General features: G+C 39.0%; 1 protein-coding gene across 2 annotated transcripts in view; it reads right to left on the reverse strand.

The window, feature by feature from the left end:
- LOC120539127 (zinc-alpha-2-glycoprotein-like) overlaps positions 1–12,720 on the reverse strand; it is a 61,016-nt gene extending 48,296 nt beyond the window's left edge. The window contains exons 1-2 of one of the 2 annotated variants that reach the window (XM_039768921.1): positions 12,552–12,720; positions 4,672–4,959 (exon numbers count right to left, since the gene is read on the reverse strand). In XM_039768921.1, the coding sequence (XP_039624855.1) occupies positions 4,672–4,959; positions 12,552–12,606 (343 nt within the window). In that variant the 5' untranslated portion in view covers positions 12,607–12,720. The remainder of the gene's footprint in view (positions 1–4,671; positions 4,960–12,551) is intronic. The other variant, XM_039768920.1, reaches the window with a different exon arrangement.
- Between the last annotated feature and the right edge of the window lie 4,788 nt (positions 12,721–17,508).

The raw sequence follows: 17,508 nt of genomic DNA on the forward strand, positions 1-17,508 counted from the left end.
AACAACATATGATGAAGAGGTACCCTTCTCTTGCTAACCTGTGATGATGTAGAAGTATCTTTCTCTTGTTAACAACTGATGAAGACCATCACAACATGAACTGAAGACAACACAATGAGGAGCACAGTTTCAGACATTTTGAACAAACATGTGACTAAAAGCTGCACCAATGATGCCTTAACTAGAGACATTTTAAGTAACTACAAGTCTGTGTGCCACCTGAATTACACATCACCATTTTATCAGGTTGTATGGTTGCCAATATTCAAATGTACTTTGCATTTTGTTATTATTTATGAATATTATCAATAATACATTATTTTATGTGTAACTTAACTCCTGCTTGTCTTTTACTACATCTAATTGCCTGAGGTTATAGATATAGAAGGGAAGGTGGGGATAAGTTATATACAGTGGTAAGTCTGTGAGATTAGGCATTCTAAGGCTACATATTAATAATACAATAGGGGAAAGTAGAACAATTTATCAATTACTCTACCAAGATAAAACACACACTACGAACTGATTGCTGTAAACAGAAGTGAAGTGGAGACTAAAATCCAATAGAAAAAAGTCTTCATTAAATACAACGAGGTTAAAACAATTCTGGAATCAGTCTCTTTAAAACAAGTCCGGTGCATTCTTTAACTGCCTTCTTGGCCTTATGCGGCCAGCCAGCCCTCCCTCCCTCTCATCTCTCTCTCTCTCTCTCTCTGTCTCTCTCTTTCCACAGGAATGCAAACGGAGAGACTGAACATGTCGGAAATCATCGCCACAAACTGAAAGGGAAGCTGACTTGTTCGTCACCCGAGTGTGTGGTCATGAACAGATACAAAAGTTTGGCGAACTTTTGGTTGTAACCCGATTTATGCGTGGTCCGAGACGTTCGTGACCTGAGGTTCAATTTGTACTTAACTGCTGAAATCAAATCAGAGAACAGTGCATTTATATCATTTTGTGGTGTTTTTGCAATCAGACTAATGTTCAGTGCTATAATAACTAAAATACATCAAATGTAATGAAAGCACAAACAACAAATGTTTGAATGGAATAGGAGAAAGTGGGACACAGCTTCCAGTTTTGAATAATTATTGTTGTCAAATGAAGAGGCATTTGGAAAAATGCAGGCGTTATAAGAAATTCGATCTGTTATGTGTGGCAACTTGAAAACAACAATAAAAAGTTTTTTAGAGGAATACTGAAATAATGCTAAACTTAAAGTGACAAGTTTGACTTAATGATAATAATACATTTTCTTCAAAAATGTTGCCATAAAGTTTAAAACAAATCTAAGTTAAGTAGGGTGAGATTTGTGAAAATGCAAGTATCAGCAGTTTGTGACATTTGAAATCTGAGTTAATTTAATTATTCCATCCAGTATCACACCTATGAACCAGTTAACGTCACTAAATCAGTAAAAGCAATTTTCTGACATATGTGATTTGAAAAATGTTCTGTTTGAAAAGCAGCCTTGAAAAGTTTGTGTAAATAAATATCCAGAATTATCCTGGTATTCACCAATTTATTTGGTAATGACTTAATAATGTTTATATTCTTGGTCTTGGCATTAAGCAGTGCTTATTTTTCAGTTAATAAACAGAGTTTGCAAGTGAATGCATTGAGTATAAGAATGAGGTAAGATACATCGGGTAGTCCAGGGTTATCATAAATCATACACTGAAATGAAATTAAAGCTCTGAACTATACATATTTTTTTAATAAATATATGGAAATTGTAGGCTTTATCATTTTTATTCCATATCAAATCACACTGTTGTTTATACATTAAAAACATTATTCATTAAAAAATTAGCTGCACATAAGAAAAAATTAAAAGACACACCTGAAAAAGCTATGTGTAATATCATATCAAATTCTCCAAATGCAACATTTTTTGGCTAATAACGAAATACCATATTTGGATTTACTTAACAAGAGTTCAATACTTAAACATTTTAAAACTAAAAAAAAAATATAGCACTTTGAAAAGTTTTCAATTCTTGGGGGTGGAAACTCTCAGAATAAAGATTTAGAATCACTGCTTTAAAGCCCCTGTGCATTACACAAATGAACTGTGAGGAAAGTAACATTTGACATTTACTGATTTTTATCACTATTCCAGTGCTAAGGCATTTTACTTTTGCAAAAACACATGCCTAGTAATAAAATAATACCCATCAGTCCAAAAAAATTCTTTGATACGATCAGAAACAGTCAGCAGCTCTTTCACAATAGCATTAGGCACAAGCAAATATCACTCTCCTATGATGGTGTAGTATACCGCACGTAGAATCAAAAATGAGTATGTCACTCTGATTTATAGTTATAAATTATTAAGCAGGTGTATGTTTAATTCTGTCAATATTACTGTACATATATTTACATATTGAGAAAAGCAAAATAAATTTACACATTGTCACGTCCAGGCTCCTGAATTGCACAAAAGACAGGCAGGAGAGGACTGAGCAAAGAGAACATTTATTTCAGCACTGGCAGGAACAGTACTCAGACTTTATTCAGTAATTCAAATTCACAGCAAAGAGGACAAATTCCTAATTGTCTCCATTATAGGAACTCCAATTATTGAGTGTAAAAGAATCTGTAGATGTCTTCCTTGTGAGGGCTTAGGAGAGACACAGCAGAGGCTGGGACTGGGTCAGAGACAAAGAGAACAGGACATCAGGGGAGTGACGCTGGCTTTAAGGACTCGTAGCAACGTATGATATGTCCTTTACTTGGTACAGCTGCTGCTGAACTGACAACTGCCAACAACTTGATGTTTCTTTAGCATTAGAATGCTGTATAAAAGAGAGTTCCTCTATAACTGAAGTGGGTGAACCTGTGCTAGGGAACGGGATACATTTCAAACAGTCATAACATTTAAAAATCTATATTTTATACGAGAGAGAGTTAATTTCTGGCTGCAGACAGATAAAGTAGAAGAGTTGCATCTGGAATTGTATCGCGTATTAAGGAAATGTAAATAATATTTGAATAAGATGACAGAAAGGGTGCAGCTACCACACCCTGCTGCTAGTCCTACATGTCACAATGCTTTAACAATTCCAGTGCTGTTTTGTTGGAAGCCACTCAGCCATGCAGCCTTCGGACCCCTTTTTTCCTAACCAGGCCATGTGGGCCCGCTGGGGAAACAAAACATGAGCATCAGACGAGAATGTTGCCCTTGTTGCTAAGACTTTCTTCAAAGCTGTTCATGTTGTGCCTGCACAGCGATTTGTTTCAAGAATTCAAATTAGTTAAAGTATTAATTAAAGGCTAGCATTTTGATGCCACTTAAAATAACATATTTTTAAGGGACCAACTCACATAGATATGGGTAAAGACTGGAGCACCAGTGAAACCCACAAAGAGAAAGTACAAAATGTATGCAGACAGGGGCTTTAAGATATTAAAGCAGACGTTTACATGAAAAAATAAAACTTTCTTTGAAGTTCATAAACACTAAATATATTTCACCAGTAATGGCGGAATGCACGAAAGCGTGCAGTGAATACACTTGACTTATAGTTTTCAAACTTTTTCTCTGTAAGTTTATTATTCGTTTGCTCAGAGGTTGATGTGCTTGCTGCTTCATGAGCAGCTCTTCTTTTCTCCATCCTAGCGGTCCACTTCTTCTCTTTTTCTGTTGCCATCTTTTCAGATTAACTCAGATTTAGTCAGTTTTTGCGTTGCTATTACTTTGTACATTTTAATTTATTTTTCACTTAAGCTGGCACATTAGTGTTCAATCTGCCTCAAGAATGATTTAAGATATGAAGAGGTAGGGGAAGTGACAGCAAAAGTGGTAGCGATGAGAACGGCCCATACATGCGTGGCACATTGCCACCCACTGCTAAGAGTTGATTGTGCAATAAAATAAAAATAAAAAGAGTAATAAAAATCATCACCCCAAAAGCGGATAGTAGGCGTCCGTAGTATATATGTACCAAATTACAGGTAAATAGGTCAAACGGTTTGCAAGCTGCAGGTGAATTTAAATCCTGGACAGACAAACGTATTATTTAAGAAAATAATCTGTTCCAAAAATTCCAACCATCAGTTTTCTTATAAATGGTAATTGTACACAAAAGCCTATCAGAATATGAGCAGTATGCTCAGCTGAACAACAGCTAAAGGATTTACACACACAGCTCAGTTTTCTGGCATCCATTCCCTAAAATAACAAACTCCATGGAGAAGGTAGTCCAGCAAAGACTCTAAACAGCATCCAGTTGCTAACAGACGTCATTTTTAACATCTGCGTGAGTGTGTCAACCAGCAGTCAATTATTGTGGTCGAACTGTTGGAGATGTGAACTTTAAACTATTCCAAAATTCATATTTGAGCTTTACACCCAGCTACTCAATACATTTTTAGGAAAGGAAAATAAGAAAGACTTTCAAATGTTTGGAATTTTCTTTGCTGGGGTCAAAAATTACAATAAAATTAATAAATCAGAGCACTCGGAAGCACAGTATGGCTCTCATACCTTTCTTTTGTTTTAGCCTAACCATTTTTATTCAGTATTTTAAATCATATTAAGAATTAATTCTTTTTGAACATTAATTTCTCTCTAACATGTAACAATTTTATGAACTGATAATAACATACAGATCATTTATACAGAATAAACATTCCTAATATTTCACATGATCTTTTTAAAACTCCTACCTTTTTTATTCAAGGGCACAATGAGTTTTCTTGGCAGGCTGGAATGTCCTACGTGGCAGTAGTAGTCAGCTTCTTCATAATCTGTATTACTCACATACACAACCTTGCTGATCTTGTAGGTGTTATCACCATTCAGTAGAAGTTGTCCACTCTTTGCTGGTACAGGTTGTGTTTCACCTTTGAACCACTGTACGTCAATAGCTTTAGGGTAGAATCCATTGACTTTACAAGTGATCTCAACGGTTTCTTTAGGCATTGGTTTCTGGAGGAGAGATACACTGAGACCAGCTGTAGATTTAATGAATAACTTTCAGAATTATTTTGCAGAATATAGCAGATCTTGATATGCTATACTTTAAATTGAAACATTAATTGAAAATTAGCAAATAATTATTACTTATATAGTGTTTTATCTTATCTTATTCGTGATATTCAAATGTGTTTGATTTCACTTTGATTAATTAAGCTTCCTCTAATAGGATTCATGAGTCTCTTTACTTTTTCAAGAAAATTATAGGGAAAATACAAAAGAGCTTCTCTGGTTTCTAAAATGTTATTAAGTGGACAACCATCATTTTGAAACTGCAGGACCAATTTTAAAAGCAATGACAGTCACGTGGATTGAGGTGAGTTGTGCATGGCCTGTGAACTTTTTTCTGCACAGTTAAATATTTTCTCACACACGTCATACATAGAGCAATGGCTGAGACTGTGTTTCATGTTTTGATTTACAATCCTATGTATTTTGTCTCAGTGTGCATTATAAGTTATAATGGTGATAAGGTTAGAGTAACTCAAAAGCCCGAACAGAGTAGCTATTTTTGGGAATCGGAGGACATATACATAAACACTCTTGATGTTTTGCTCATGCTTTCATGAGTAAAGCTTTTAAAGCTATGGTGTGTATCATGAGAGTGACTAGCCAACTATTTGTGAGTAAATTCTCGAGGTCCAGATCCCCAAGTGGAGAATTTAGCAAAAGGAAATGATAGCCAAGAGAGAGGTAAGGGACTGTATTCAATCAGAGAGACACCATCAATCTGGACTTCAGAGACCCCATAAATGCATGAGCCTGCCTTCTAAATCAAGACAAGCTGCTTGAAAGACAAACTCCTCATAGAGATGCTTCATTTGGTGCTGCTCTTCAGCTTTCATATGCCTTCATAAAGTAATGTTTATTATTTGAAGTAGTGAAGCTTTTTGACTTGAAAGAAGGACATATTTTTATTAGGACTTTATATAAGACTTTCTGTGTTCATTTATATTTTATTATTAATACTCTATTTTAATAAATACTGTTTTGTTTTAAAACATATAGTATAATTATGCATTGTTTGGACATTGTGAGCTAATTAAGTAATAAAGTAGATACAGGGCACCTGATGTGGGTGGATTGTCACTTTATTTCCAGAAGGGTTAGCAGACTGAAGAAGGTTGTCTCCAATGAAGAGCCCCACAGTAAAGAATAACAGAGCATTGGTTATTTAGTGGCAATAACTAAGGAATATCAGTCTTCAGTTTCTAGGGGCCCTTGGTGAAGGAGCTTTTGAATTAACCACTTATGTACGATGTGTCTCATTGGCAGAACACCACCATATTTCAAAGTTGTTTGTGTACGATGCAGTAAACACACAAGTCATTCAGAAGAAATAATTGTATTTCTACATAGCCAAATGTGTCTTCTTTCAAAATAAAATCATAAGATTTTATGTTGTCTGCTCTCTTTCATTATTAAAATATGCAGTTTGCACACGTATACCACAAGGGGTTACCCCAGCTGAGTTCCTCTACTTTTATCAAATATCCCACCTACATCAAGCCAAATGCAGTGAAATACTCATTACCATTGGATAGCATCGTTACACAGAAAACTTGAGTTAGATTTGACTTTATTGAGAACTTGTTTAATGAAGGACTCAAGGCTACATTTTATTTGTAAGTACTACTTAGTATGGCTTTGAGTCATCGCTGCATACAGTTTTAAAGTTTAAGTGTCATGGGTTCAATTAGCATACACAGAGGCTGTCTGCTGCACATTCTCCTTATGTTAGGTTTCTGAGCAGCTCTCTTTCAATGTCAACTTAGAGTACATCAAAAAACTTTTGTTAACTTCTTAATATACACATAAGTAATTGAAATGCTGTACTCGTGTTTCTCGAACTTTCACACAAGGAAGAATGAATATTGCTGTATCATGCAGATCACGTCTCTGTGTCACTAACGGATAGACAGTGCCATACAGTATTTTCAATCCTGTTTCTAATCATGCTGGCTTTACCCCCGTTCCCTTACTAATGCTACCCCATGGGAAAAGAAAAACAAGCAAAATTACAAAAGGGAAATAATATTAAACAGTGGCCACAGGGTCAGAGTGGCTGAAGGGAAATGTGGTTAGAAACAGGATAAAAAGCCTCACGAGGCTGTATCGACCCACACAGTGGCATTGCAGGTTAAAGTTGGGATTCAGATTAGACCATAAACAAGACTCATATGCTCGCAAGCTGGCGACAGCCTCCTGAGACTCTAAAGTGCCTGACAAATACTGGCTTAGATGTATGTGTCTGTATGAGTAGCTCTGCACTCAGGGCTGTCAAGAAAGGCATTGTCCTCACTCACGTAACCCAGCACTGGAAAAAGCTGGTGTGAAAATGTATTGTAATGGGGTTCATACCCGGCCAGGACACCTCTGTAATGCAAAGATAAACAACCACCACGGCTTGCTACAGTGCCACAGGTTTGGAGCACTAGGGGGTTCATGGAGAGTGGCTGAAGGGTTCCTCTAAAGGGCTGCCACCACACCTTGAAATGCGACCAGGAGATTGCCCCTAGGAAGATGCTTGTGCGGGGAGACTGCTAAGGTTAATTAGCCCCTGCCAAACCAGCGATCAGCACACAGAAAACAAAAGGGGTGCAGACAGTGCTTTATGGGAGATCCAAACTCTCACTGCACCCCAGAGAAAAAAAAAAGGGACACGTAAGAAAAAGAGCAGGTCCCCTGACACTGTAGTATGTGAGTCAAGCAGAGGGATAAGCTGAGCTTGGCTGGGTATAGAGCAGAGCAGGACATCCAGTTGTGCTACGAACACCGCTAACCGGGTCATGGCTGGAGACGTACAGGGAACACAGGAGACAATACTGGCACTGGCCAGTCTGTTGTTTCTGTTTTTCACGGCAAAGGTAGGGACTGGTCAACCATGGACTCTCCTGGAGGAAGACAACCCTCAGGACTGAACACTTAACCCCACTTGGCTCAGCTGAGGAAGGGGCAGTGTAACAGATGGCCAGGAATCTTATCAAACCAGAATGTCTCCATAACAGAAGGGCCAAGAGAAGGAGCTTGCACGGGGCAACACTTCCCCCGGGATGACAGAGTGCAGCCGGCTTGCTACAGTGCCATGGGTTTGGAGCATGGAAGCTCAGCCCTGTTGTGGCTCATGGCCCCCGCCAGGGGGCACATGGAGAGTGGCTGAGCCGTCGTCTGCAGGGCTGCCACCACACCCATACATGTGGCCGGAAGGAGATTGTGGAACACCTGGAGCACTTCTGGGAACCCTATAAAAGGATCCAGCTACCACTACTCTGAGAGCCATATTCAGGAGGAAGGGAGACTAAGCTTGCCAGGAGGAGTGGAGGGGGATTGGACAGAAACAGAGGAAAGAAAAGAAAAGAAAGTATTATGTTTGGAACTGTGTTTACTAGAGGGAAATGGGGAAGAATAAAAAGCATGTGTGTAGAACTTATGTCCTGCGTCTGTCAGTGTTGGGTCTGGACAGAAGGAGCACCCTCTGAAGGCCACAGTATATATGTACTTAGTTTATTCCAGATGTGAAATGCAAGAAAAAGGCAACAACAACAAACAAGAAATAAATAACACATTGAACTTCTGTAGGGCAACTGTAACAAAAAACAGAAGATGTGTGAACTGCAGCACAAAAAACCCAATCTAGTGTACAAAATGTAAGGTTCCTCTGTGTCTAATGGTAAACAAAATTGTTTCAAGGACTGGTATGAAAAATAATTTGAAAGTAAAAGTTGGGATGAGTACAAAATTATAAATACATAGTTACAAATTACTTACTGCTTCACTGTGGTTTTTATTCAGTAAGTACATTTCTCTCTATTATAATAAAAAAATCCTGGGACGAAGCAATACTTTTTATCCTGGGATGAGATGTGACTTTCTCAGACATAATTTTAAGACCCGCAAGACAAGACTGTATGCAAAGAGATTTGGAAAAGTCCTGCCCACATCTAAAACATTTACAACCACGCGCACGGTTCAATCATTTCTCATTCATGTGAATTCTTTTGTCAGACACAGTTCATGTAGAGAGAGAGAAATGATATTCACTCACGGGCAGTTATATGTTGTGTTGTCACGATGTAATTCCAAACACGGCATCAAAATTCAATGCGATATTGACGAAGAGGTAATTCCAACTATTGTTTTTACTGAAGTGCTATAGTAAAAGTGTAAGTTTAAAAAGTATTTGAGTGTGAATTTCAAAGCAAAAAAGACCGAAAACATATAATGCAACCAGTACCTCTAACGCAACATGAAACATAAATGCAGAGCAGGTTAGAGATTATGAAAGTACTAAAATTCAAAAGTCTCAAAAAATTGATAGTAAAGATCAATAAAGAGGCCTATCCATGAGAATTAAAAGATTTGTTGTTTGGTCAAAGTGTAATCCACATACGTAACCAGCAGAGATGCAAAGTTGCTGACACGTAGCGCAGGCAGGGGGGTTGGCGAGCGAAGTGAACAGGGGGCAATGCCCCCTAGCTTTACTATAAAATAACAAAATATATTTAACTACAACTGTAATACTTTTTTAGTTGATACTGGTGTGAACAAATGTTTTTAACCATATGAAAACTTTCTTTAAAAATATCTGAAGTGGTATACTTGACAATCTCTAAGCCATTTGCTGCTCCTTTATTACAATGAAAGAGTAATAGCCATTTATTTTTGGTTGAATAATTTAGGTGCAATTATTCCAAAAACCGCTTAGTGCAAAAGTGTTTAAATATGTAAGGTTAAGAATGGAAACTGAGGTGCTGAACCCAATCAAGACTCCCCAGGAGGATGGATGGACATCTCAGAACAAGGAGGGAGAGAGTCCTTACGTGGATGGGAAGCCCAGGCAGATGGACTGGTGTCCAGGCTGGATATATTTGGAGTAAGTTCCCTGACTGGGATAAAGGGGAAGGACAGGAAAGGACTGTCATTGGGTTCTGTTTATTCCCCAAGGACACTAGATAGAAGCAGCCCTGGATATCAGTGCCTGGTCAGAAACCAGTAGGGTATGTTGGGAATTGTAGTCCGTGGGTGTGTAAAGAGGGTGCTGCGGGGAGTTACACTCCCTGCTATTGTGAACTTCCAAACAAGCAAAAGCCCTGGCACTGAAAGTACTTCTGGGTCCTCAATAAAAACTTGACTGGAGGAGAGCAGTGCAGTAGAGAGAGGAGAGAAGAAGAGAGAAAGAGGTAGACATTTTTGTAATAAATCCCCTTTAATTTTAACCCAAGACTATTTTTTGTGATCCTGTTTGGGGTTTGGATGTCAAAGACGCCCTCTAGCATTCACAGCCTATATTCAGTAACAAAGGTTTTCAATTAGTTGCCAGATGACAAAGAAACTGTGAGGCAATACCAATGAAAAAATAAATTATACATACAATTTATTGGTTACATACATATTAATTATATGCTTTTGGTTAAATACTGTATAATCATACAATTCAATGATGAGAATCATAAAATATTCAATAGGAGCCTTGTGCTTGCACTTTACTCAATAGGTTTTCAATATTTGGCTTTTTTAAATTAAATTAAAGACAGTCTCAAAGTTTTTTGTATTTGCAAAGATTTATTGTTTTGTTTTAATAGGACTAAGAACAGAAAACACAGTTCTAAACAAGTATATTGAGTGAAAAGAAAGGAGTACCAGGGTGGGCCATTTATATAGATACACCTTAATAAAATGGGAATGGTTGGTGATATTAACTTCCTGTTTGTGGCACATTAGTATATGTGAGGGGGAAAACTTTTCAAGATGGGTGGTGACCATGGTGGCCATTTTGAAGTCGGCCATTTTGGATCCAACTTTTGTTTTTTCAATAGGAAGAGGGTCATGTGACATATCAAAGTTATTGGGAATTTTACAAGAAAAACAATGGTGTGCTTGGTTTTAACATAACTTTATTCTTTCATGAGTTATTTACAAGTTTCTCTTTGTTTACAGCTATTGACATGTCGCAGAGGTTAACACGTGAGGAGCGGATAGAAATTGTGTTGATGTCTGGTGAACGCAGTAACCGGGTCATTGCAGCAGATTTCAATGCAAGACACCCTACGAGACCACCCATCTCCCATGCTACAGTTAGCAAACTGCTTGCTAAGTTTCGTGAAACTGGTTCAGTGTTGGATTTGCCAAAATGTGGACGCATGAAAACTGTCACTAATGAAGAAACATCAGTGGCTGTCCTAGCTTCATTCAGCAAGAGCCCACAGCGTAGCACTCGCCGCATGTCACTGGAGAGTGGCATTAGTCAAACATCCCTCGGCGGATATTAGCTACTCACAAATGGCACCCTTACAAACTCCAGCTACTGCAGCATCTCAACGAGGATGACCCAGATCGGCGCACTGAATTTGCAGAATGGGCAAAACAAAAATTGGAACAGGACCCTCAGTTTACGCAGAAGATTTTGTTCAGTGATGAGGCAAACTTTTATGTGAATGGTGAAGTTAACAAACAAAACCACCGCTATTGGTCTGACACTAACACACATTGGATAGATCCCTCCAAGACTGTTGGAACAAAAAAATTGATGGTATGGTGTGGTATATAGGGTACAAAGATAATGGGGCCATTCTTCATCAATAGAAACCTCAAGGCCACTGGATATGCGAAATTGCTACATGTGTTTCCCTCTTTATGCACTGAAGCTGGCACGTTCCCTGAGTTTTTCCAGCAAGATGGTGCACCACCACATTATGGGTGTCAGGTCCGAGCATTCCTAGATGAACAGTTTCCTGGAAAGTGGATTGGTCTTCGTGGGCCAGTTGAATGGCCCCCAAGGCCTCCTGATCTGACCCCCTTAGACTTTTATCTTTGGGGTCATCTGAAGGCAATTGTCTATGCTATGAAGATACGAGATGTGCAGCACCTGAAACTACGGATACTGGAAGCCAGTGCTAGCATTTCTCCTGCAGTGTTGCTATCAGTGTGTGATGAGTGGGAGAAGAGGGTTGCATTGACAATCCAACACAATGGGCAGCACATTGAACACATTTTATAAGTGGTCAGAAACTTGTAAATAACTCATGAAAGAATAAAGGTACGTTAAAACCAAGCACACCACTATGTTTCTTGTGAAATTCCCAATAATTCTGATGTGTCACATGACCCTCTTCCTATTGAAAAAACAAAAGTTGGATCCAAAATGGCCGACTTCAAAATGGCCACCATGGTCACCACCCATCTTAAAAAGTTTTCCCCCTCACATATACTAATGTGCCACAAACAGGAAGTTAATATCACCAACCATTCCCATTTTATTAAGGTGTATCCATATAAATGGCCCACCCTGTACTTTAAACAGTATGTTTAATAAAGTTACGTCACTTTGCCTGAATAGGCTTTCTTTAACTATTATTATTACTTACTGTAGATGAATACTAAATCACATTTTAGCAGCAAACAATGCAGGAATTTGAAAATTTTCAAATTGTTCCTAAACTTTTTCTTGCATTGAGGATATTTAACAAAAATAAGATGCCAGTTAACATCTTGACACTGTAATAAATAATGAAAAATAAAAACTTGCAAGTAATTTCAAGTGAAAATAAGTCTTAGTGAATTTAAAACTTACCAGCAAAAGATATTTGTAACCCACAGATTATTCCAAGTACTTTAAGCCAAAACATATCTGAAAATTATAGCAAAAAACTTCTAAAGTTCTGAAGATATAAAGCAACAAACAGTGGAGAATATCACATATGATGGTCCGCTTCCACACCCAGTTTGTGCTTCAAGTGCTTTAGTTCCTCACCGAGCCAGTTCGATATGGGCAGGGACACAAATAAACTTTAATCATGACTTGACGTTATTCATTTCTAATGGTGACAGACACACAGAGGGAGGGAGATTCCTTAAGACTGCATATCAAGAATATCTAAAGATCTTCTTTGTGAACATTCAATGCAGTGTTAAATAAAACAAACATTTTCTCAAGCCAAGCTCTAATGTTTTATTTAGCTTTAGTTCATTCTTCTGCTTTATGTCTTTCTAGACACCTTACCTGTGTTTGCTTCCCATCGTTACTTCTTTATAAATTTAACCCTTGACAGTAAGTGTCTCATGTGCACTTACTCTGTAGTTACTCAGTTATTACTAATATTATGTGTATTTTGTCATTATTAATGTATAGTTAGTGTGTACATCAAATACTTGTACTGTACAGGTAAGTAGACAATCAAGTACAGAACAGGAATAAGAAATGAGTCGTCACCTAACGCCTTACATAAGTTATACAGTATTTTCACAGTAATCACACAGACGTACACTGCAGATATGATGATGTAATTACTGTGTACGTTGTAGCTGGGAGAATGAGGACACGGGACAAAGTCAGGTGCTCGGGGTGCCACCTAGGCATAAATAAAATTAAAATGAAATTATGTGCCAACGCGTCTTCATAAAAGTCTCTCTTGTCTTCTCTGGAACATCAGTCCATGTGTTTCATGGGTTAGTTCAGCACAGAAGTAAGGTCGTAATGACGTAAATGTGCTTTTCACAGATAAAACAGAAGCTATTAGAAAAATGACTTTTCTTCACACAGGATGCTTGGAATTATTTTTGTCAAAGCCATGCCGACAAAAGGCTTATTTTAATAAACTATATTTGATGGTGCTAATGTGTGCGATTTTGAACAATGATTTATTGAATCTTATTTTACTAATAATACCCAGCTGTGTTATATGGGCTGGAGACGGTGGCACTGACCAGAAAGCAGGAGACAGAACTGGAGGTGGCAGACTTAAAGATGCTAAGATTTGCATTGAGTGTGACGAGGATGGACAGGATTAGAAATTAGTAAATTAGAGGGTCAGCTTAAGTTGGATGGTTGGGAGACAAAGTCAGAGAGGCGAGATTGCGTTGGTTTGGATATGTGCAGAGGAGAGATGCTGGGTATATTGGGAGCAGGATGCTAAGGACAGAGCTGCCAGGGAAGAGGAAAATAGGAAGGCCTAAGCAAAGGTTTATGGATGTGGTGAGAGAGGACATGCAGTTGATGAGTGTAAGAGAACAAGATGCAGAAGACAGAAAGATATGGAAGAAGATGATCCACTGTGGCAACCCCTAAAAGGAGAAGCAGAAAGAAGAAGAAGACTGTTTATGCAAAAAACATACAGACAGGGACGTTCTTAGTATTTTGGGGGCCCTAGGCAAAGGTACCTGTTGGGGCCTTGCTGTTTCTATCCGTATGAATATATGATAATTATTTTATCCATATGAAAGCATAATAATTATTTTATCTGTATAAATGCATAACAATTAGTGAGGTAAAGCTTATCATTTTATGATTATACTGTATTTTATATATACCAGATTTGAGAGGAACATGTCAAAGGAGTCTACTGACTAAAGCTAATGTAACATGTAAATCAAACCTTTAATGTAAAAATACCTTGCGTACTTTCATTTTTGCAATGTCTTTGATTAATAATAAATAATAATAAAGTGTCACTAAGTGTGAATAATCGAGACAGTCGATGACTTTATGCTCAACTGGTATTAATGCTAAGCCATTATGTTCAATCTGATGTGCAGATGCCCTGGCAGGTTAGGAGCATGATCTGCCCTCCCATTGGGGCCCCACCCACTACCCCAGGCCCCACCGTCACCGTCGATGCTGCCTGTCGTCACTGTTTCCTCTCGGTTCTCATGTAACCATACTGGTAATTCTCCCACCAAAAATTTGTACTTCTGAAATATGGACCTGTAAGTTGGATTTGGTTAGGGCTAAAAAAAAAGGTGGGCCGAGCCCTTTGGCAGTGGGGGCCCTAGGCGGTTGCCTACTTTGCCTATGCCTAAGAACAGCCCTGCATACAGAGGTGATGCAAAGCAGGTAGAGCAAGAATTAGATTTGCCAACCCTAAAGTACCAAGCATCTATGTTTTTGGACTTCTCTAGCGCCTTCAACACCATCCAAACCTCTGCACCTTAGGGAAAAGCTGACAGAGATGGGAGTAGATTCATATCTGGTAGCATGGATCGTGAACTATCTAACAGACAGACCTCAGAACGTGCATCTCGGGAACTGCAAGTCTGACATTGTGGTCAGCAACACAGTAGCGCCACAGGGGACTGTACTTTCTCCAGTCCTGTTCAGCCTATATACATCGGACTTCCAATACAACTCAGAGTCCTGCCACATTCAAAGTTCGCAGACGACACTGCTATCATGGGCTGCATCAGGAGTGGGCAGGAGGAGGAGAATAGGAAGCTAATCAAGGACTTTGTTAAATAGTGCGACTCAAACCACTTACACCTGAACACCAGGAAAACCAAGGAACTGGTGGTGGATTTCAGGAGGCCCAGGCCCCTCATGGACCCCGTGATCATCAGAGGAGATTGTGTGCAGAGGGTACAGACCTATAAATACCTGGGAGTGCAGCCTGATGATAAATTGGACTGGGCTGCCAATACTGATGCTCTGTATAAGAAAGGTCAGAGCCGACTATACTTTCTTAGAAGGTGGGCGTCCTTCAACATCTGCAATAAGATGCTGTGCCCTATTCTATGTGGTAGTGTGCTGGGGAGGCAGCATAAAGAAGAAGGACACCTCACACCTGCACAAACTTGTGAGGAAGGCAGGCTCTATTGTAGGCACAGAGCTGGACAGTTTGACATCTGTGGCAGAGCGATGGGCGCTGAGCAGGCTCCTGTCAATAATGGAGAATCCACTGCATCCACTGAACAGTATCACCTCCAGACAGAGCTTCAGCGACAGACTGCTATCACTGTCCTGCTCCACTGACAGACTGAGGAGATCGTTCCTCCCCCACACTATACGACTCTTCAGTTCCACCCGGCGGGGATAAACGTTAACATTATTCAAAGATATTGTCTGTTATACCTGCATTTTTGTTACTCTTTAATTTAATATTGTTTTTTGTATCAGTATGCTGCTGCTGGATTATGTGAATTTCCCCTTGGGATTAATAAAGTATCTATCTATCTATCTATCTATCTATCTATCTATCTATCTATCTATCTATCTATCTATGATTCAGAGGGTGTAACCTTATGGCAGAAAATTCTCCAAGTTGTAAATTTAAATTCAGAGCCATGCTGATGAACTGCAGTGAGTTATTAGTGTGTTTGTAGACCAACACTAGATGGCGGTACTGTATGAGTAAATGCATCATATGAGTAATACATCTGTTTGTATGATGTAATGAACTGGGAGGTAGCTGTAATATCAAATGCAAGCCACACATATTCACTGTCCAATTAACACCAGCTTGTATGGCTTGTTACATTTCTATCCCCAGATCCCCAAAGTGCCCCAGATTTTACGTCTATCAACTCAAGCACATGGTGACCAAGCAAATTATCACAAAACTGTAGGCATCTGTGAGAATGCACACCAATGTCCATACTATAGCAGCTTCAAATAATCTCATGGACAGTGGTATTTTGGAGCCACCTGTTGGCCATCAGAGGCTTCGTATATTACATCACTGTAACTACCACCACTCATGTACAGGTAACCCTATCATCATTGGACCACATAGTTTTATGGACCTGGATGAGATTCAAGTCTACAAAGTCAAGAAGTCTAGTGATCAGAAAGAGTGTAATTACCACCAAGTTCAACCCGCAGCCACAGGGTGAAGATATTCCAGCTATTAAGGGACACCCTATCAACTGGCTAGGGAAATAACCTATAAGACCTTCTTGGATGACAAACTGAGAAGCAAGCAGAGGATTTTTTGAGGAAAACTGAACTTTACTGAAAGGTCAGACTTGTCAGTCTATGACTTTATCAATACAGATTTCTATCTATAAATATGTGAGTAAGTAGAATTATGTGGCTCCTGACAGTGTATGATGTTCCAACTACAGTGGTAGATGGAATAGAGAAGAAGATCAACAAACACCTTTTATACCTGCCTTGAAATCCCTCCAAGCTTCATACAAAGAGGGACCCAAACATAACGAGATTTTTTTTCTGGAGGCTGAAGGGGCGTTAGTTTCGACGTTTACCAGCTAGGAGTGTGTACTTGACTTCCCTCTGCATCATTTGGCCAATTGGCGTCCTTGGGGAAAGGTCTGTAAGGTCAGTGTAATTTTTTTTTTTCTTGAGCCTCTTTGTCGATTTTGTGATGGCAGACTTGAAAGAATAAAGTGTTTGCATCAAGTTCTGTTTCCTTTTGGGGTGAACAGCAACAGAAGCTGTCATAATGCTTCTAGACGCTTCCAAATAAGAAGCTTTGAGTCAGGCAAGGGTTTTAACCCTAAAGTGCTTCAGAAATTGCGTGATGCAGTGTGGAGAAAATGACCCAAATTGTGATCAGGTGAGTGGCTTCTGCATCTCAGTAACGTTCCAACCTACACAGTATTCGGAGTGTGGCAGTTTCTCATGAAAAACTGGATGACAACAGTTTCCATACCCGCTCAACCCCACCTGCTCCCCCACCTTCTTCCCAGACCTTGCACCCTGTCATTTTTTCTTATTTCTAAGAATGAAGAGGGACCATGAAGGAAAGCATTTCCAGGATGTAGAGGAGGTCAAGAAGCAAATGACAGGAGCACTGAAG

The sequence above is a fragment of the Polypterus senegalus genome, chromosome 11, assembly GCF_016835505.1.
Source record: "Polypterus senegalus isolate Bchr_013 chromosome 11, ASM1683550v1, whole genome shotgun sequence".
Classification (NCBI taxonomy): domain Eukaryota; kingdom Metazoa; phylum Chordata; class Cladistia; order Polypteriformes; family Polypteridae; genus Polypterus; species Polypterus senegalus.